Consider the following 21,934-nt stretch of genomic DNA (forward strand, 5'->3'; position numbering starts at 1 on the left):
AACCCTGTAAAGCCTGGATCATGAAATAATTACTCCAAGCATTCACATTTTTTAATCTTTAATTAAACCTGACAGACTTGTTTTTATTTAATATCAGTTTGTTTATGACTTTTACTTTATAAGCAACTGCACAAAAATGTTACAAACTTATTGTTCCGTTTATTACGGTTGCACAGGAAAAAAATCACGCTGATAAAGTAGAGGCCTCAAAGTCATGTTTCACGTGATCCATTTGGCATTACAGGGTTAACTGCTTCTTCAGTTCCTCACAGGTCATCCAAACCCCACCCCCACCTCAATCACTCACCTGCTGCACCAGCAGACGTTCCCGCCTTGAGCAGTTCTTATAGAAACGTTACAGGAACTGGGCATGAATTCATTTTAATGCAGTCAGGTTAGAAATTAATGTCTCGGTTTTCTCACTAAAAATTTCTGTATATCCTGCCCGCACCAGTTTTACTGCCGATCCAAACACACACGACAGTGGACTCTTCCTTTGTTTATCCAGTGTTTGGGGTTAAAGGTGACCTTCAGGTCCCGATAGTTTATGTTCTCGTGTTAAAACGAGCCTGGAGATCCAGTCTGAGGTTCTGCACAGAGATGGTTTCCTTGGTGAAACAGATCCTGGAGCAGCTTCAGGTCTGGCTCTTCAGGTTACAACATAAAGCTGCGTGTCTGTAAGCTCTGAAGACCAGTGGGTCGTACGTGATGCGTTTACTCACCATGTGCAGCATCATGTTACTCATGATGAATTCATTTATACTTGGATGTTCACGCTGTCAGTCCCACTGTGTCCAAACCATCACCTTCATCCCAACTTCACAGTAAGATTGTGCTGATGCACACCGCAGGTGCAGGTGCCCCGTGATTGTGTTCACGGCACAGCTCACACCTGATGATCCAGACTGACATCTCCTCACGAAGCTTCTAGTTCGGAGATGTCGTCTGAACGTTAAAAAAAAAAAGTTTCAAGAAAAGCTTCAAAAAAAGAAGCAGGTGTTACGACCGGCGTTTTTTCCGTCCTGTCTTACTCATCCTGGTATATGGACCTCCGTGTGTTATTCACCTGACGTTCGTAACCACATTCAGTGCCCCGACACACCAAGCTGACCTCAAACGACCCTGAAACCCACGCTGCCCACATCAGAGAAAAAAGCTTCATGGAGAATCTGGCCTCTGCTTAAATCTCACATGAATGTCGCAGGAGCTCTGCAATGTTCATGAAATCACTCTTTAGTTTCCTTTAAGATCCGATCCTCTGGACGTCCAGGTGGAACAGAGCTCGGCTTGGTGCATCGGGGCTTTTGGCTCCTGCAGCCAACAACAGGCTTCGAATGCCGAATCCTACTAAACGTTATAAACCCGACAGTCTGTTACATATCGCCGCGTAGGACGCAGAGCCATGGTTTATAAACGAGGAAACGCAATGAAGCAGATACTTCAGAAAGTAAATAGAAGTATCACATAAAGTTTTCAAGTCAGCAGCAGAGACACAAGCTGTGTTTCAGCTGCTCCGACTGGTCTTCCGCTGTGGAAGTTGGGAGATTTTAATCATATATTACTATAATATAATAAATATATATGAGCTGATGGTTTTCATATTGCACACACAGGCATGCAGTTTGTCTGGTTTTCTGCGTCAGGGCTCCTGGACTTAGGTTCCTATATTGTATAAACATTGATGTAAAAATCAGGCCAGCTGGTGTAAACATGGTTTGATTTTCTTTTTTAAATTCGTCTGCTCTTTGCTTTTTCTGTGGTTTGGTGTCATAGGTATGTTATGTTGTCCCTTCTTTGACAGTAACCGCAAGAACCTGCAGGGTTTCTCTCCTTTAATGTTGCAATGATTGCTTTAACCTCTAGGTGACGGTTGTTGTGATTTGGCGCTATATAAGTAGAATAGGATTGAATTTATCAGCCTCTGCAATGCGATTGGTGGATAAAGGTTTTGTCTGGTCTGATGTTCATTTTCTCTCATGTTTAATAAAGAAAAGCATCAAAATTGGTCTTTAAATTTGAAATCTGGCAGTGAATGTCTGCAGAACCGAAACTAGGAGCTAAAAGAGGCTGAAAGGCTTCAGTAATTAATGCAGCTTTAAAGACTGAAGAGAAACTCGTCTGCTTTTCGAAAATTGTTTTTTGTTTTTTTTAATGATCAGGCTGTTTCTCTTCTGCAGTGAATTATCACGTAAAGCTTAGAATCTAATCGTATTCTGATCATCTGAGCTACAAAAATTAATTTTAATGAAAGATGATTGTATTGATCTGTAAATCGGTGAGGGGGTTATTGATTATAGCTTTATGGTTATCTCTGTGCTTTCCTATAAAATAAAGTCTTTGAAAATGATTCCCTGGTGTCTGTCTGATGTTTATATTCTTCTCTGTGATGAAAGCTTTAGTGTTTTATGAGTTTCCCCTTCACATGTGTTTAAATGTCTTCAGTCAGGAAAAAAAGGTGATCACACTGAATACGAACAGGAAGTGATGACATCAGCATCACGAATGTCGAGTATGTGGCACACACTTTAAATAATGAAAGTTAGAATAAAAAGGTCGGGTAAGGTCAGCAGTGAGAGGCTGCAGAGCCTGAGGAGCTGTACATGATTAAAAAAAAACATAACAATGCAGTTCATTATCAAACAGGTAAAGTCATTGTGCCTGTGCAGTAACAGCAGTTCACTTGCGTGGCCCAAAACCTGATTTGGCCACTTCAAATATCTTTATCAAACAGCAATGTTATGTTTGTTGCAATTTCTGCTGCTCTGTTGGCCACATCCTTCATATGAAAAGACATAAAATGTCTTTTTTTTTTTATTCAAAGGGTAAAAGTCACTTTTGCCAAAAACTGACAGGACAGGAATGTCCTTTCTGCCTCAAAGTGACTTTATATCCTTCATCACAGATATGTTTGGCAAAGCTTTGGCAGATTATATGCCAACAAGTCATTTACAACACTTTTTGTCACAACACCGGCTCCCAGACACTGAGTGAATAAATTGAGTCACAGCACCATCTACTGGACATATACTCTAAGCAAGGCTGAAATCATGGGAAAAGCTTTTGAATGAAATAAAGTTTCCATCAGGTTCACTGTCAGGTTCTACAGTGGTTTCTCTGCAGGCATCATGCAGGTGAGCATTTTCACCTGTTCTGTTTCAAATGTTGGATCATTGCAGCTCCTTATAGTTTGTGTCATAATGTAAATGTTTAAAGAGCGCACAGATTCATATAAAGACTGAGGCAACGATGTGTAGAAGGATACAAATGTGCTGAAAAATATAGTTTCTGTGAGGTGTGTGAGGTCAATTTTGTGGGGTTCTGTGCAGATGCCTGCATGGTTGTAGGTCTGTTGTAACTGCGTGGTCTAGACTGCAGAGGCTGCGCTACAAGGCAGATGCCCTGCAGACGGACTGCAACAGGAACTCTGCTCTGTGAGTGTTGGGGCAGCACATCTTTCTACTTGTTCTACTTGTTTATTCAGTGAGCTAGTTTCAGTCATTGTGTAAAAGTACTGTTTATAAGGTTGGGGAAACCTGCAGTCAGCTGAGACTGAAGAAGTCACTTGGATGACTGATGAAACATTTCTCCCACTGAAAACGCTATGTCCAGATGAAGATCATCAACCTTTTGGGATTTACTTACATGGATGATTGAGCATTCATGAAGACATCTCTTTCTACTGATTTCTCTGAGTGGAGTTGCAAGAAGAAAGGTGGTCAGTCTGAGAGTGGCGCCCCCTGGCGGTGGCCCCTGGAGGCTGAGGGGCCTCTGTGGTGAGGAGGTGAGGTACCCGCCCTGTAACAAGAAGATTGTAAAGGTGAGCTGATAAAACCTGTCTGGTTAAACACCTTTCATTTTTCTGAGTAACAGAAACAGACATCAGCAGGTCACATGTCCTCAGGGAAGGACAGGTGTGGACCGAACCACTGTCAGGTACAGATGGGGGGGCAGCCCCGCCCCCTGCTGCTCCACCTGTTCTTACAGCACTGCACCATCTGCATGTGGATCAGAGATCCCTCAGCTGATGTTTCTCACAGTGTGAATCTGCAAGTGAAAGGTTTGTGTCTGCCTCCTGCTGCTGAGGATGCTGATGCTGAAGATGAAGAAGTTGATGATGAAGATGATGATGTAATGAAGATTATGAAAATGATGTGATGACGATGAGATGATGTGATGAAGATGATGAAAATATTGATGATGAAAATGATGATGATGATGTGATGAAGATGATGATGATGAGGAGGAGGAAGATGATGAGATGATGATGTGATGATGATGATGATGAAGAGGATGAAGAGGATGAAGAAGATGATCATGTGATGAAGATTATGAAAATAATGATGATGGCGAAGATCATGAAAATCATGTGATGATGATGATGTGATGATGATGAGATGTTGATGTGATGAAGATGATGAGAATGATGATGATGATGAAGACGATGGTGATGAAGTGGATGAAGATGATGATGGTGCAGTAGCTCCAACAGGCTGCTGTCCTCGCGCTCCTTCAGCCTCCTCCGTTGTTATGAGTCATCGCGCGCAGCGTCTGCGGAGCGGCGCGCTGTGATTGGCTGAGGAGGAGCCGCCTGCGCACGCACGGAGCCGCTCGTTGACCGTGGAAGAGCCGCTGCTGGCGCGTGAGGAGCAGCAGGAGTTGTGTGCAGCATGTCAGCCTGCCGCCGTGCGTGAAGCAGCTGCGCGCGGACAGATTCAGACTCTTCAGCTCGTTTCACAGCAAACATCCGGTCTGCACGCGCCTCCTCCTCTCCCCAACACAGGAGCCACTGCTGAGAAGACACGGATTTTATCTGCACACCGAGACACCGAGAGAGCGTCCGATCCGCCCAGCAGAGGTGACACACACGGACACACACACACACATACGGACACACACACTGATCCAGAAACGTCGGTCACACCTGCACCGGTGCGACACCGGGGCTCGTGCATCTCTGTGATTTTCCTCCAGCCTCATCATCATCTTCACATCATCGTCGTTGATCGATGGCTTTGATCCTTCTCTAATCGATGGTTTGTATTTTTCGACGCTGAAGCTTGATGACGTCCATGTGGGATGATGATGATGGTGATGATGAACTCAGAGGTGCAGCTGGTCTGCGGGGATTCAGGCTGCTCCGTGGCTTCTCCTCCCTGCGGAGGCCCTATTGGAGGGATGGCTGCTCATTCTGATTATCAAACAGCACCTTCATCATCTTCACCTTTCATTTAGCGATAATAAGCGTGCTGATGTTAACCTGGTGATGATCAGATAATCCTCTCTGGTATGATGCTTCTGATCAGGAGAGCTGCACGTGAGCTCAGACCTGCTGGGTGTGATTCTGTGGTCCCTGTTTGGTCACACACGTTTTACATGATACTTCATGAAGTTTAAACCTCTTTTGTTCGTTATAGTTTTCAATCATTTTTATCCAAAGATGCGAAAACACGACTATTTCCATTGGCCTCTGCAGCATCTGTGTTAGTCATTGCACCCCATACAACGAAGTGACTGTTGTTGTGATTTGGTGCTATAGAAATAAAATAAAATTGAATCATTTTCTTATTCAGCTGAAGAGACTGTCCCAGCTGTCATAGGCTGACAGGCGGGGCACACCTGCACAGGTATCACAAGGTTAACAGAAAGAGAGACAACCATTCACACCTACAGCCAGTATAAAATCACTATAGTGATTATTGATTCATTAAACCACCAATCGTTACTTCTTTAATGTGTTTATGACTTTAATGTTGCACCTGTAGATATTAATGGGATGATGTGTCAATTAATTTATATTTTAAAATCTGCAGAAGAAGAGGAAACAAAGTACAACGTCCAAAATAATTAAAGTAGCTGAGATCAGAAATACTTCAAGAAAGTATAAGTACATTAACACTGTATTTAAGTAAAGTACTTGAGTAAATGTACTCAGTTACATTATCTACAGTATGCTCTCCACAAGTGGTTGTTTTGGGGGGGGGGGGGGGGGGGGGGGCAATCATATGGCATTATGACATGCACTAATGGAAGCGGCACGAGATGGCTCGGGTTCACCTTCACCTGATGGATATTTCCAGTTCGGGCTGAATCCTCTGCACCTGCAGTTCTTCTCTTCCCGCTACACATAGTGCTTCCTCATGCTGTGATGTAACTTCCAGACCTTTGACCTCTGAATGGACCAAGCTGTGATGTGTCCTCTCCTGATGGTCGCCCTGATGGATCTGCTTGCTGTTTGCACCCTAAGGACTTCCTTTTTTATTCAGCTCCTTCAACCACACCTTCAAATCAAACACCTGGAATCATCTGCACATCTTTGACGATTTATGAGGAAATCAAGCCTGAATAAGAAAGAAGGCTGTTTATAACTGAGCCTGATCCACATGTGTGGAAGCAGAGTGTCTGTGGAGAGCAGCAGTAGGTCACATTTAAAGAACCTTTTCAGGTTTAACCAATCAGCAGTGAGCCTGAATGGACTGAAACGCTCATTCAGATCATGAAATCCACTCCATTAAAATCCACTCAGTAAAATTAGCAGACTGCAAGTTCTGAGTGTTAAACCCTTTAACATGTAAATCAGAGCTGCAGGTGCACCGATCTCAGACCGTATATTGCACCGCCTCACTCTGTGGAGTAGCAGGCAGATACTGGATGGAAAAAACGCTGTGTGCACACACCCACAGGCCGTAGAAAAGACTAATGCAGCTTCAGGTGTAAAAAATGAAGCCAGCATGGAAAATGCTTTAAAGCTGCCTTCTTTTTAATGGCCACCAGGGGGCGACAGCTGTGGCTGCAAACAGACTTCGGTCCTGTAGAAGTCTATGAGATCTCTGACCTCTGTGTGTTTTATGTGCTCAGCCACTTGTTTTACGTTGTACTGAATAAAACATGAAGTCATTGTTGGTTATTCTACGTTTCCTTTGTCTGCATGTTATGGACTCACCAGTGAGGCAGTCGCTTGATGTTGTTGGTGGTGAAGCTGACTGGTTACACTAGGTTAAAACGACGCTCACGCCACCATGAAATTTCCTCCTGTAGTCCACGCATGCATTTAGTAACGCTCTGCATCACACCTCAGAAACACCACTGAAATCATCAGTGCATCAGACCTGTACGAGGTTCAGGCACCATCAGAGTGAGTTTTAGGCGACCACAGACGTCTGCTGTTCAGGTGTTCTCTTCACTAAATGTTTAATCACCTTCAAAGATTTTCTTTACCCTTTTTCTATACATATATGGGTCTAAATAATCAACATAGTTTGGAATACTGAGTGAAAACACTGTAAGCAGACAGATTCTTCCCATCCCAACTGATCCCATCAAAGTAAAAGAGCTTTTGTACCACTGACATGCTCAGACTGTGACATAGGAAAATGTAAACCCTGCAATCTCAGGTGAGACTTAAAGAAGCTCTCAGTCTGGATGAATAGTCATGTTGCTGATTCTTGTGATTTTGTCCTTTTCAAATCTTCAGATGGCAAAGGCAGACCAGCGTTTCGGCCAGCGGGATGGCTCTGACCAAAACTTCGACTACATGTTCAAGCTGCTGATCATCGGCAACAGCAGCGTGGGGAAGACGTCCTTCCTGTTCCGCTACGCCGACGACTCCTTCAGCAACTCCTTCGTCAGCACCGTGGGCATTGACTTCAAAGTGAAAACGGTGTATCGCAACGACAAGAGGATCAAGCTGCAGATCTGGGTGAGGAAGGTTTGCTTGTCTGAGGTGCAGGAGACAGACTGGCGTGTGGAAACAGATGCTGATGTCACAAATTATGCACATGGTGTCCTGTTGCATCGATGTCTTCACTCTCTGCCTCTGTGATATTCTTTTTTTTTTTTAGTTATAAAGTAAAAAATAATAGAAAGAAGTTGGAAGGCTGGTGGTTAGATGTTAAACCTGGTTCGCTATGACGTCAGAGGACACCTGCATTGGTGTCAGTCCTCAGAAGCAGCCCCTCTGTTAGGAAAAAGTGGTTTCGCAACCACAAAATGTTTTAGTCATAAAATTAATTATTGATCATCAGATTATCAGTTTAAACTCTGTGTTTGTGTGTCTGTTTTTTTTTTTGTGGCTCTTTTGTTAATCAGGGAGTGCGATGGTAGTGTCAATTAGCAGTGACGAGTCAGCAGGAACTTCTCTTTGTTTATATTTTGTCTCATTTGCATCATCCTTACCTGGGCAGGTGGTAGGGTCCATGCAGGTAAGGCTGAGACGGTGAAAGGTGATGCAACATTACCGGGATTCTGTAACAGCCCTTTTAAAAGTTTTTACCAAACAATAACCTCTTTCCCTCATACAGACTCAGGGCTCAACACTGATGGTCATTCAGGGACGTAACACACAGTTTCTTCAATATCTCAGGATGTTGTTTAAAAGTGATGATAAAAGCATGAGATGCACCAATGGGTCAGTTGGACCTCGGACTTAATGCAAGCTTCTTATCGGTGTGTCGTGGTGACGATGAATGCTGAAGGCAGAGCTGGTTTACAGAAGGGTTTAAAGGGGGAATAATGATTTGATCCCAGTTGAAATGAAGAGTCTCTGTTTTTTATAGTGGTTTCATTTTAATGATGAGAGATGAATATCAACCAAAAATAAAAAAAAAACACATTACATAAAAATTATAAACTGACTTGCATGTCTTGTTGCCTTGTTGGCGAGCAGAGCAGTAAGATGTTTCTTGTTGTTGGTCATCAGGTTTGCTCACTTCTCAAGAGGGAAGTTGGCCCACTCCTCTGTTCTTGGCTATCAGTTGCCAACTCAAAGCCTTAGTAGCTTCACAGGACTTGCTTCTTCTTTAGCCACTCCTTTGTTGCCTTGGCGATATGTTTTGAGTCATTTTCATGCTGGAAGTCCCATCCTTGACCCATCTTCAGTGATCAGGCTGAGGGAAGGAGGTTCTGGTTCTAGTTTGGCTTCATACATCGGCCCCTCAGTGTGGTGAAATCATCATTTACCCTCAGCAGAAAAACAGCCCAAAGCATAATGTTTCTACCTCAGTGCCTGACTGTGGGGCTGCTATTCTTTGAGTCGTACTCAGCATTTCTCTTCCTCTAACCTCAGCAGGAGCCCGATTTTGGTTTCATCTGACCACAGGTCTTTCTCCCAAGCCTTCTCTGATTCATTTAGGTGTTCACTGGTAAACTTAAGATGGGCCTGAACATGAGCCTCCTGGAAGATTCCAATCCATTACAGTGTAACACGATACCATTATCAAGCTCATCCCATGGAGTTCTGGGCTGATCCACCACTTTTCCCATGATTATCCTCATCGCATGAGGCAAGATCTCGCATGAAGCTCCAGACTTAGACTGATTGATGGTCACTGAGATTTTGATTGATTGATTGATTGATTGATTGATTGTAATCTGTTTGCCACATGGCAAACAGCCAGTCTGTAGGAGGTTCTGGCTGGTTCGCAGAGAATCAAATACCTATTTCCCTCAATGAACATACAAATGTATTTATAACGTTTATGTAATGTCAGTTTCTGGATTTTCAAATGATATTCTGTCTCTGTGCATTAAAATGAAACTATCATAAAAAATAGAGACAGTTCATTTATTTGTAAGTGAGCAAACTTACACATTCCTACCCCACATATGACCAAGAGCTGTGGGCAGTGATGGCAGAATGAGACTGAGGATACAGGCAGCAGAAATGAGCTTCCTCTGAAGGTTGTCTGAGCTCACCAAATACAAAGTTAACCTCAGGTTACCCGCTCAGATACAGTCGCTGGAACAGTGACACATTTTCTCCAAGATCTCTCCTTTTTTAGACACATCTCTGTGCAAAAGTGAAGATGAACCATAGAGAAAGTCACAGTTTGTGAGCCAATCAGCCCCTCTTACAATGCTGAGCATCTCTGCTGACACAGCATCAAGTGAGCTGTTAACAAGGATGAAAGGTTTTCTAAGAGAGATCTTTCAGCTGAAAATGTTGTTGGGGAAATGGATGTCTGCTCATCTGCAGCCATTGGGGAAGTCTGGAGGTCGGGCCAGCTCCATGGACGCACCATGTTCCTCAACCTGTTCCTGGTGAGGTTTTGTGGTATGGCAGAACACGCTGTCCTGATGGGTCAGGAGGACGCTGACTGAGCTGACCCATTCTAAATACTGGAAATACTCCATGTGGTTTAGATGTTGAGCTGCAGAGCCAAAGTGCTTGAAGATGCACTTTTCACCCCTCGGCAGAAATTTGGAAACACTTTAAAGCACTTGTCTGATCGGATCTTATGTGATTTAACTTCCTGTTCAAAGGGAGTTCTTTCTTCCTCCTGTTGCCACGTCCTGCTCACACAGCAGATCGTCTGATTGTTGGTGTTTTCTCTTTATCTTACACTATAAAGCATCATGGGGCAATTGTTGCTGTGAATTGGTGCTGTCTGAATAAAACTGAATTGAACTGGAGCGGTTATTGTGAAATTAACTCTTTTTTTAAATTATTTTTTGCTTTCATGTCCACAAATAAAAACTGCATGAATAGAATCACGGGTCAAATGATCTCACATTAAGTCGAGATCAGACCACAGCTTTCATGCATGTTACACCAAAACAATCAAAAACCTTCCACAAACTGACCACAGACATCATCTAATGGTCATCTGACAGCCCAACGCTGATCTAAGGTTTGATCGAATCTTTAGCTGCTGCAGATCGCACTGATGCTTCCTGCACTGTGTTTTATTTGATTGGCTTGATTGATGTGGATTTTGAGCCTTTACTTGTTCCATTCGGGCAGTTTTTGTAAAATTGTCTGTTTATTCCTTCAAATTAAAGTTTAAAAAGCATCTTTTCCCTGCAGGTTAAACTTGTGCCTCCATCTTTGCTCATACTGAATCTCTCAGAGGGTTCAGTGATGTGTCTCCTCGTCCTTTAATGTCTCTGCTCTCGCTGCTTTAATACACTGCGACGAAACGTTACAATTCTGTGACGTCAGCTGTAATGTTGAATGTGCTGTGACAGAGCGCACGTCTTCATAAAGCGCAGTAATGATCAGCTGCATGTGTTTAAAGTGGATCAGCAGACTGAGCTCTGCTTGCAGCAAAAACACACTCACAGCTCCTTTTATCAGTGGTGATGTTGTTGCCATGGCACCGGCCCTTTACGCTCACACACACAGGCACACACACACACTCCGTTACTGTGTTGACTTTAGTGGCAATTAAAAGGAGCTCTCAGGGTGGAGAGGTTGAGACCTGGCGGGAGACGAAGGGCCCAGAAGGTGTTTGTGTGCGTGTGTGTGTGTATGTGTGTTGACATAATTGGAGCCAATCAGAGCCAGCTGATTTAAACTGAAAGCATCGTTGTGAGTAAAAATAGACTGAACAAAAACTGTTGGATGGAGCGCTATGACCAAAGCATCATGGGAGGTGTAGTTTATGGCTGTTAACTTCAACATATTAACACAGATTTTAGATCACTGGCTCTGCTTACAGACAAATGTAGTCACTAGGGGCGACACCTCTAGTTGTCAAAAGTGTGATTGGATAGAAGTTTAAGAAGAGATTGATCCTCCCGCTCAGCTGAGCTGAGTGCAAACCTCTGATGAGTTTATGGCCTCAGGTCTTTCGGAATAAAACGTCATATTTATTTTGGATGTTTTGGCTCTGTTAATGTCATACAGGAGTAGGCAGTAGGAGAGTGTTTCAGCTGTCTGCATATTTTTGAGGCTGATCATCCTCCATCATAAACACACACACACACGCCACAATCTGAATTAATTAATCGTATGCGAGCTCTCGCTGTGTCTCTCAGGATAAAGGCAGAATCAGGAAGTGTTGAGTCAGAGCTAAAATTAGCAGAGTGACTCGGGGCAGCTGTAGTGATACGGAGGATGAAGCGGTGGAGGACGGCGGCGTGAAAGTCACACTGTGGCGCGGCTGCTTGTTGCAGAGATCAATGGCCTGAGACTAGCTGAAAGAGTCTCTGGTGCTTTCTTAGATAATTTTTACTCATCGTCTTCAGTTTCCACAGTAATGATGTGTATTTAATCTCTCATATCACAAGTCAGAGTTATTAAAGCAGCACTGACACATATACAGTAGCACAGGGAGGGATACTGATCCCGTTAGCTGAATGACTGTTTTGCTTAAATATTAAAAACTTTTTATTCATCACCCTTTACTCTTCAGAAGTTGTTCTTTCAAGCCTTTGAGCTTCTGCAGAAACCCAGCAGGTGTCTAAAGAAACACTTAAGCTGAATCAACGCACTCATATTTTAGGTTCCAAACAAATTATCTATAATGAACCTGCTGTGTAGTTTATGTATTCGTGTATTTGTGAGGATGTTTGTTTCAGGAGTTTTTCCCCGCTGTGTCTCAATCCAGCATCTTCCTCTCTTTTTCTTCTCCTGCAGATTTACAGACAGTTTTACAGTTTTATTTCTGGAGCTTCAGCACTGATGGCTTCATCATGGTAGATTCATAGAGTGGACCTTAAATACGGATGCAGCCACGAAGTCTGGAAGTTTTGGAGTTTACTTTCGGCCTTCACCGTGCTGGGTTTTTTTGTTTGTTTGTTTCCAGACCATATTCAGACGAGAGGCTGGAATGCTAAGTTATCAGCTAATGCTCTTGTTATCAGTATGCATCTACAGACTGTATGGGTACATCACACAGACACAGATACCTAGAATTTCACTTCCTAGATGGTCTGTTAGTACAGTAACCTCACAGCAGCCATATTATTGGTCACATAATGTCATTAAAAAGGCTCTAACAGCACAAAAAGGGTCCAGAGGTATTGACTGGTAGCAGCTACAGCCACTTGTGTCACCATTTACATGTCAGTCAAAGAGGCCACGCCTCTAATAATGCAAACTTTCCAGGGGAGTTCTAAAACCACTCCCCCCATACTGTTGTTATAAAGGGGGAAATATCAATAGAGACCAGACAAGTTTGTGCATCCAGCTGTAAATATGTTTATTTTTGCTGTAAACCTTTAACATCGGAGTCTGAAGGGACTGACTCACTGCTGGAGCCTCTGCTGGACGTTGGAAGAACTGCAGATTTTAGTAGTTAAAGTCTGTTTGCAGCTGGCACAGTCATGTGCAGTGTTGGTCAAGTTACTTGAAAAAGTAATCAGTAACTAATTACTGGTTACTTCCCCCAAAAAGTATTCCTGTTACTTTACTGATTAATTATTTTCAAAAGTAATTAATTACTTAGTTACTTTTTAAAAATATGATTTACAACCTGAATAGGTAATAAAGAAATAGCTCTTTCAGCCCAATTCTACTTTTTCTGCATAATCCATCATACAAAATGTAATCAAATGGAAACGTCTCTTTTCAAAACTTGTTTTATTAGTTTTAATCTTTTAACTTTATGCATCAAGCAAAAATTAAATTATATGCAACATTCTCTGACTGGAAGAAATTTGTTGAACATTTAAACCTATTTTCTGCACATTCCAGAATATAAAATAAAATAGTTTTTTGTGTTTACACTCACTCTTTCAAATAGATGCAAGTAAAACACAGCAGAAAATAAATAAAATCAAAGACTGGCGGTCCTGTTGCTCTATTTTCACCTGTAAAGCAGGAGTGGGGCAGGCGGAGGTTTGCCCTGGTACAGGTGCCGCAGCGGTCAGTAGAAAAATCCGCGAGTTTCTCTGTGAATTTCCCATTCCATGGTAGCGCACTCGGTGCTTGCTCGGAAGTTTAGGGGTTTTTTTCGCTGTAAAGAGAAGTTTTCTTCCCATGCAGTGAACAGCGGACGCTAATGTTTTTGTCACTTTTTACGGAATCAAACTCAAAGTAAGGTCAGTACTTCCACGCTTTAAACGCTGCACGCTCATACTCTCTCCCGCACTCGATATATTATCCATTCTTGATCAGCACACAGCTGTTGCCACGAACGTTGCACTCGCTTACGTCACTGTCATGAGACATTCTCGCAAAAAAATCACGGTTTTAGTAACGCAGTAACGCAGCGTGCTTACGGGAAAGTAACAGTAATCTAATTACCTTTTTTGCAATAGTAATCCCTTACTTTACTCGTTACTTGAAAAAAATAATCGGATTACGCGTTAGTGCCCATCTCTGGTCATGTGACTAGCTGTGTGTTTGTTTTCAGGACACGGCCGGTCAGGAGCGTTACCGCACCATCACCACAGCCTACTACCGCGGTGCCATGGGCTTCATTCTCATGTATGACATCACCAACGAGGAGTCCTTCAACGCTGTCCAGGACTGGTAGGTGATTGGCTGGAAGCTTGTGATTCAGCTCAGAAAGTGAAACTCAGCTCAGGTCATGTTGCTGTGTGTTTGCAGGGCCACGCAGATCAAGACGTACTCGTGGGATAATGCCCAGGTAATCATGGTGGGCAACAAGTGCGACATGGACGAGGAGAGAGTGGTACCCCCTGAGAAAGGAAAACACCTGGCTGATCAGCTAGGTGAGACTCAGCTCTCTTTCACCTCAGGTGGTACAGACAGCAGAAGAAACGTTTCTTCTTTAGCTTGAGATGGTTGGAGTGAGAGAAAAACTGCCTCAGGGCCCCAAAAAGGAACTTAAAGAGAAAATTATATATGTATATATATATACATATATATATATATATGTGCTTACTTAGTTTAACTATTCAAAGAAAAAGGGATGGCTCATCTCTTCCTTCAGCAGCTCTGTGCTCAGGCTCATGGGACATGTAGTATGTATGATGTAGTAAAAAAGTAGAAAAACCCATAGTGTGATTAAAATACATACACACAATCCATCACCCTCCTCATATGATCTAACATTTACCTGCAAACACCTGAGCGTGAAGGCAGTGCAGGAGAAGCCTTCAGACTAACAGGGATGGTTTCTGCAAACAGTGAGGGCAGGTGTGTTTTCACCAGGTGAGCCCTGTCTGCCGAAGAACTTTCTTTAAATTATACCTGTTGGAGGAAATCTGATTATAAGTTTATTTTATTTTTGCTTTTTCTTGGTCTGAACATTTAGAAAGTACTCAGTTTAGCTTTAATTTTTCTTTATGCACAAGAACATGAAGAACAAGAATATGAAAGCAGGTAAAAGCTGCGGCTCTCAGCACTGATGGGGCGAGTAGCTTTTTATTCCAGTAAAAGCAGCATTGCACTTTATTGTTGATAGATTTTATTAATGCACCACCCTACGTGAATTCATTTTCGCACACCGTGTGCCGACTGCAGAACAAAGAAATGAATATCTGATTCAGAGCGCCAGCATTGATTTTTCTTTGTTTGATGGTGTCTAGCCTGAAAATTATTATTAATTAAAGCACACTCATGAAAACACCTTCAAACTTTTCATTCTTACATTATGTGGCAAATAAATTACTATTCTGGTTTTGTTTGTTAGAAATAAACATTATCATGTCTGTACTTTACTGACATCAGACTTCACTCCCAATGTTTTTAGACGAGCTCAGGTGTTATTCAGGGCCCGCTGTTCAGGTCACATTTATTCAAAGCTGCTCTGAGGTCAGTCCATCAGAGAGCTGTGCTGACACTGAGCCGAAAGCCTGAAACACCTTAAACACACAAATATGGGATGAGATGTTTCACTCCTCATGGTTTCTGTCCTAATGCAGATAATAGAGCTGAAACTGAGCCTTGCTGCAGCTCTATTAACTGTTTAACTCACCTTTCATGTAGCCTGAGGAAGAGAGTGAATCAGATTCTCCACATCAGCTAAACGAGCATCTGTTCAAGTGTCTGCTTCTCACACAGTCTGATTAAAAAAAAAACAGAAAATCATTTCCATGACACGGGAAAAACCTACTCGAAAAGAAATGAGTAGGACCTAGTGTCTGTCTGACAGCTCTTACATGAACCAATGTTCGCTCTCCAAACTTTAAGCTTTATTATATTAAGGATCTCTCTGGTATCAAATATGGAGTTTATTCCCTTTCATTTTTAAAACTAGAGCAGACATTGACACGTAGCTGAATTTGTCTGTTTTCATAAAGCAAACAGACTTTTCCTTACAGTTCAATATAAACAGCATCTATCTTACTAAAGCTCTAAAGCCACTTAAAAGAAAAAAACTCTTCTGGTTCTTTTCCAGAACCACCTCATTTTCAGGGTTTTTTGTCTTTCCTCTTGCATTAATATTCAAGAATGAACTTAAAAAACATATATCTAAATGATCTTTCTTATATAGTCCTTTTCTACTCTTGCAGAGCACTCAAAGCCTTTCATACAACATGTTGTATGTGCTTAAATGCTTTCTGTCGAACAGTCAAACTCAGGTTGATGCGTCAGACAGCACGTGTCTTGCCCAAGCTGCAGAGTGGAGCAGTCAGGGATCAAGCCACCAACCTTCTGATTAGTAGATGACCTGCTTTACCTCCTGAGCTACAGCCACCCCATCTGAGCAATACAATACATTGTCATCAGCATAAAGGAGATTTTATGTTTCATTCATTAAATTAAAGAAATAAACCCATGAGAAAGTTGTTTTCCTGCATAAATTGGAAGGTGGAGGTGTTGGAAAGGGTCCAAATCCAGGACACCAAGGCAGGTAGTTGAAATAAAGCCTTTATTTGTTGGAATAACCAAAATTTTGCAATCCAAAGAAAACCCATGGAGATGCAGGGCAGCACAACACAAAGCACAGATAAAAACCTAATCTGACAAGAACACAGAGGGAGACAGGACTGTTTATACACACTAGACGTGGGAAAATAAGCCAGAGTTAAACATATTCAAGACAATCAACAGACAGGAAGTAAAACTCAACAGAACCAGAAACACCGAAGTAATGAAACACTACTGAAAGTGTGAACTGAAACTGAGTACAACCTAAAAACTAAAACAAATATCCATGAAAACACATCTGCATTACCACAAACTAACTTCAAAATGCTATAATAATAAAATCCAACAGAAAATTCAGAGAATTCAGGCATATAAAACACTAGGACAATGACATTTCCACTGAGTTTAAAAGACTGTTTATGAGCTATACAACATGGCATCATCAGCATAAAGGAGCATTTTCTTTATCACTAGTCTAATGTGATCCACTGAGTCCGACGTCTCTAAATGTTGCTGTTACTGCAGTGGTTTTTAAGTAAAACTCTTCTGCTTCCTCCTGCAGGCTTCGAGTACTACGAGGCAAGCGCCAAAGAGAACATCAATGTGCGGCAGGTGTTCGAGCGCTTGGTGGACATCATCTGTGTGAAGATGTCGGAGCGTGTGGACGTAGAGGCGCCGGCAGCTCCTGGTTCCAAGACCACCAGACTGACCGACAAACCTGCCCAGTTACCTCAGAAGTGCTGCTGATCGTCCGTCATCCCCCAAGCTCTCAAAATAAGAAAAAGAAAAAAAAATATAGATTATCTATTGTAACATTCCTCTGCACACTCGCTCTGCTTCATGTTTGTGAGCGGCCATCCATTACTACGCCTTCTCCAGGCCCTGCTAACTAACATCTATATAACCACTTTTACCATCCCAAGTGTCCATGGGAGGCCCTTTAGCTGTCAGCGTACTCCATGCTAATGTGGATTTGGCGTGCTTGAAAAGGTTATTGTGCTGCTGGTGGTGATATCACTGTGACCAGTGACTGTTTTCAAGGATTTTTCTCTTATGCAGAAACAAAAAAAAAGAACAAAGGCTTGATTATACTAGAAAGTGACACAGTTACAGACAGGCTAAAAAAGTGACATGAGGTACTTCCGGTTTGTTCTCTTAGCTGTCGCATGGATAATTAGCATCTGATGATGAGCATGCACGGTTTATTTCATAGTTGTGTTAGTTGAAATGCTGACATTCATATGTGTGAAGTAGAGCCTTTTACTGTGGAATGAGGAGTCAGAGGTCAGGACTGTGAGGAAGACTTTTGGTAAGTGAAGGGAATTTGTGAGTCAGGGGTGGAGAGTGGACTGTTTCTGCCAAGAAAAAAATGCACTGAAGGTGTTTCCAACAGGATGATTAGATCTGCGCATTTTCTGTGCTGGTGTGACTTCAAGGTGGAAACAAAATATGACTAAAAAGCTGCACAACTGGTAACCACAGACTCAACTTCTTGCAAGCATGAAAGCCAAATCCAACAGAAGCTGATCCAGAATGCTGCACAGATGTGAAACATCCAGCAGGAAACCACTGCAGGTCAGAGGGACAATAGGACCCATCCAGTCCAGCTGCTGCAGACACCAAACTGCAGATGATTGTTAACACTAGTAAAAGGCTTATTTCTGCAAGCCGCTGCCTGCCACTCTGTAGTGCAGACTTCTTCACAGAGAAATAACCATTGGTGATACAAAGTGGGTGGCTCTTGAGTTAAACTTTCCTTAACTTAAAGGTGAGCGGTTAAAGCAACTACCAGTGGAGTGAAGGACACCTCTGACTGACTTATCAGGGGGTGGTAAATACATTAGAGGGCTACCTAAGCAACCACAGCCAGGAACAGCCATAATCTAGCTGCCATTAAAATGATGCAAGATGAGTGAATCACTTCCTGTGTGGACGCCCCTTAAGAAGTGTGCTTCATTCGCATGCATCACAAAGATGCCGTCCGACTTCTCTTTGTTACCCTGAAGATGCTCTCTTTGATTGCAGCACTGTGATGTTGACCGGGACACAGAGGGTGAATCTTCTTACTCTGCCTGAGATTAGACACGATGATTGACACCTGCTTGTGCCGTGCTGTAATGACACGTGCAGTGAGGCAGCAGGCCTCTAACTGCGTAACTCTGCGGGTCAAGTTTAGTGTCTCAAACACGCCAAATGCACATTTAGTTGGAGTGTGATGTCAGCAGGGTCACAGGTCAGCACAGCACTGCCTCTCCTCTCAAAGTGTAGCACAACGCCACAGCTGCTCATGTGTTTACAGTCCTCCTCTGAGTCATCACTCATGCTGCTTCTCTACAGCTAGCGTTAGTTCCTCTGATATAACATGCCTATAGCCCACAAACTCTTACTGGCCTTACTCAGACAGACGCTTTAAGGCTGCACCACCAACGCACAACTCTGACAGGGCTGCAGTCCAGTCGCTCGGGTCAGAGGTGAAGAGACAGCACCCCCTGGTGGTTTAACAGGGTCTGAAGATAACTACAGAAACTTCAATGAGAAGGAAAACACTTGAAATGGTGTTACAACAAAGTATTACTGAGACAACACATAAGTTTACGTCCAAGAAAAAACCTCCATTGGGAGTTCTGATCTGTAAAACCTCAGATTAAATCATTAATTTCAAGAGTCATATCGGATGAACAGCTGTGAGTATTGATCACACCTGTAACCAGGTGTGAAACGAAGCTGAAACTGCATTGTGATTTTATGGATGTTTGTGTGATGATTTCAGTCTTGGTTTCAGTGATGCTAAATCCCAGAGCTGAAGACATTTTCTCTGCTCACTCTGTGGAAACCAAACTGAGATACACAGATGCTCTTTGAGCATGTGCAAACCATCCACTAAAAAAAACTCTGAACTCTGACTCAAATTGTCTGCAACGGGAAGATTATTAACAACAAACAGAACAAATATAAGTCTGATGTGAGCGTGTGCAGGAGCACAAACAGTCCCTGTTTGTTATCTCTGTCCTCTCTAATCTGCAGCCTTCAACAGGACTTAACGTGATGCTGCTTGACTTTCAGCTCTCTTTGCATGTCCTTCATAGCTTATACACCCTTCCTGTTTCTGTCTGATGAAGCAGTCCTTCAGATCTTCACTGTTCCGGCCCTCAGTCAGTGTTTCTTCTCATTGACAGGAAGCCCCAAAACGTCTGCCGCTGTACCAGCTGTTTCCATTGTGTTGTGAAGGTGTGGAAGGATTTCTAAATGGACCAATGGGGTCCAAGACTTCCAAGGAATCAGAGGCCTCAGAGCCATTTTTATTTCTAAAGCCCAGTGTGGGTGTGGCTGCTGGAGCCTGAGTTCAGGTGCATTTTGCTGTAATGTAAGGCTGTGCTCAGAAGTGAGATGCAGAGTTCCTGCCTTCACAGAGCCGTGAGATTCTTTAAATACACGGCAGAGAATCAGTGATGACCCCGAATGAGATATGCTTTAAACTGAAACGCTGTCCTTCCTGTGGGACTGAAACTCTGGATTCACCTCTCTGACCTCTGAGCTTTAATTACAGAGAAACAGAGCACGAGTTATGAAGACCGGAGTTATTTAAAGCCACTGAGACCTGACGACACAACCCAGAGCTGCAGCAGTCAAACCTTCCAGTAACACACAGCTTTTCTGGTTCAGGATCAAGCCAACGGACTCACATTAATGAAAGCTGCAAACAGCAACAGGAACTCCAAAGTAACCGACATGCAGGAGGTTTGTTTCTGAGGTTAACTGACGACTGTCTGACCGTCACTGCTGAATGATCATCCACTCCCTTTGGTGGTGTGAGCGTGCTCATAAGGGCTCAGTTCACATACAAATTCTGCTCCAGACAAACGGAGACATGCTTGGAGCACTTTTTGGCATTATTATGAAACAATCTGAGATGGTGAATGAGAGCATGAGCAAAGAGTCGTGTTTGCATTCACACTAATCATCAACCTTCAGGTGTGAAGTAAACCTGTTTGAATTGCACTTTGCTGGAAGCTGAGTCAGAGTTCACGAGTCATAGAAGAGTAAAAAGCATCCAGGGTCTCGCCTCTGGCCGGTGCTGGAGTGCGTGCTTGCTGTAGTTTTGGTTTCTATGTCGTGAACAGACTTCCATGTCTGCTTTTTTCCAAAATCACAGAAGAACAAAGACAGGAAAGGGGATCAGGATCAGAGACCCTGGCCCGGGCCACACTGAGCGCTGCAGCCCTGCTTCATGGTGGCAATCAGCTTTTGCACCGGCGACCGTGCCGCCAAGGCCACACGGAGACTGATTTTTAGTCACGCACACACGTGAGTGGAACTGATGAGTGAGGAGAGCACGTCTCTCGCCCCCTTTAGCAGGTGTAGTCGCACAGCCGCCGTGTTTGCAGTGTTTCCTACATGAGTGTGTGTGTGCGTGTGTGTTCGTGTTGAGTATCATGATATTTATTGCGTGTTCAGTTGTATGGGTTCTTGTGATATTTTGAGCTCCAGTGCGTGTGTTCATGGAAGACTTGAAGAAACATTTGTTCTTAAATATTCTGATAAACTTATATCCTGCCAAACTGTTGTATAGCAACCACAGCGCACGTTGGTGTGTGTAACTCCCTGCCGTGTGTCTTCATATGGATAAGAACTTACAATAACATGGACATCGTATTCATATGATTATTTTCTAAGTGACTTTGTAAATGATAGAGGTAGATCTGATCCTGGTGTTGAGTTTATTTTTCTGCAGTGTAACCATGGACTAATTCTTAGAGAGTTCCTGTAAACTTGTTGTCTTACGGTTTGCTCCTGTTCGGGGAGAAGCACAAAGTGATTGTACAAAATATTGTGAATGTTTGTATATTATAGATCAGATTTAGTATAATAAAAATCACAATCTTTAATCAGAATGCGTGTCGCTTTTCCTTGGTAGAATACATACGTATGCAGTCGTCACCAGAGAATCTTTTAAAAATTACATAAATCTGCAAACAGTTCTGAAAGTTGTGTCGGACCTCTGTGCGATTTGCTCCACAGGGGTCTGCTGTACCACTCCTGTTCACTTCATAATCCTCTGACGGTCACAACACCTACAGAAGAACTCTGGTGGTTCTGCAGAGGTTGGATATCAGTGATGTCCAGGAGGACGGTACAGAATGTGAATAAAAGCAGAGAGAGGGTGGTCAGCTTCAGAACGAAGATCAGGATGTGTATGTGTTGGAGAAGTATCTGAGTGTTCACATCAACAACAGGCTGAACTGGAGGGATGACATAAGAAGGAGACAAGCAGGCTCTGTTTCCTAGGGAAGCCAAGATCCTTCACTGTGTGTAGCAAAATGATGGACATGTTCTATCAGCCAATGAGTTCTGCTGGAGAAGCAGCGTATTCAAGCTGACATAGGGCAAGAGGCAGGGTATAGGCTGGACAGCTCGCCAGCCTGTGGCAGGGCT

The 21,934-nt window shown here is 43.0% G+C and overlaps 1 protein-coding gene across 1 annotated transcript; it reads left to right on the plus strand.

The window, feature by feature from the left end:
• Positions 1-4,625: 4,625 nt before the first annotated feature.
• On the plus strand, positions 4,626-21,387 carry rab3b (RAB3B, member RAS oncogene family). Its single transcript, XM_063467254.1, has 5 exons — positions 4,626-4,855; positions 7,472-7,696; positions 14,076-14,194; positions 14,273-14,397; positions 17,064-21,387. The coding sequence occupies exons 2-5, from the start codon at positions 7,472-7,474 to the stop codon at positions 17,246-17,248; spliced, it is 654 nt and encodes a 217-aa protein (XP_063323324.1). The 5' UTR covers positions 4,626-4,855; the 3' UTR covers positions 17,249-21,387.
• The last annotated feature ends 547 nt before the right edge of the window (positions 21,388-21,934 follow it).

Source organism: Pelmatolapia mariae, linkage group LG23 (assembly GCF_036321145.2).
Source record: "Pelmatolapia mariae isolate MD_Pm_ZW linkage group LG23, Pm_UMD_F_2, whole genome shotgun sequence".
Classification (NCBI taxonomy): domain Eukaryota; kingdom Metazoa; phylum Chordata; class Actinopteri; order Cichliformes; family Cichlidae; genus Pelmatolapia; species Pelmatolapia mariae.

Excerpts from the sequence above, each read along its gene's own strand:
- rab3b (XM_063467254.1), top strand. The coding sequence starts at position 7,472 with ATGGCAAAGGCAGACCAGCGTTTCGGCCAGCGGGATGGCTCTGACCAA. Across the intron at positions 7,697-14,075 it reads GGATCAAGCTGCAGATCTGG|GACACGGCCGGTCAGGAGCG; the intron begins GTGAGGAAGGTT and ends GTTTGTTTTCAG. Across the intron at positions 14,195-14,272 it reads TTCAACGCTGTCCAGGACTG|GGCCACGCAGATCAAGACGT; the intron begins GTAGGTGATTGG and ends GTGTGTTTGCAG.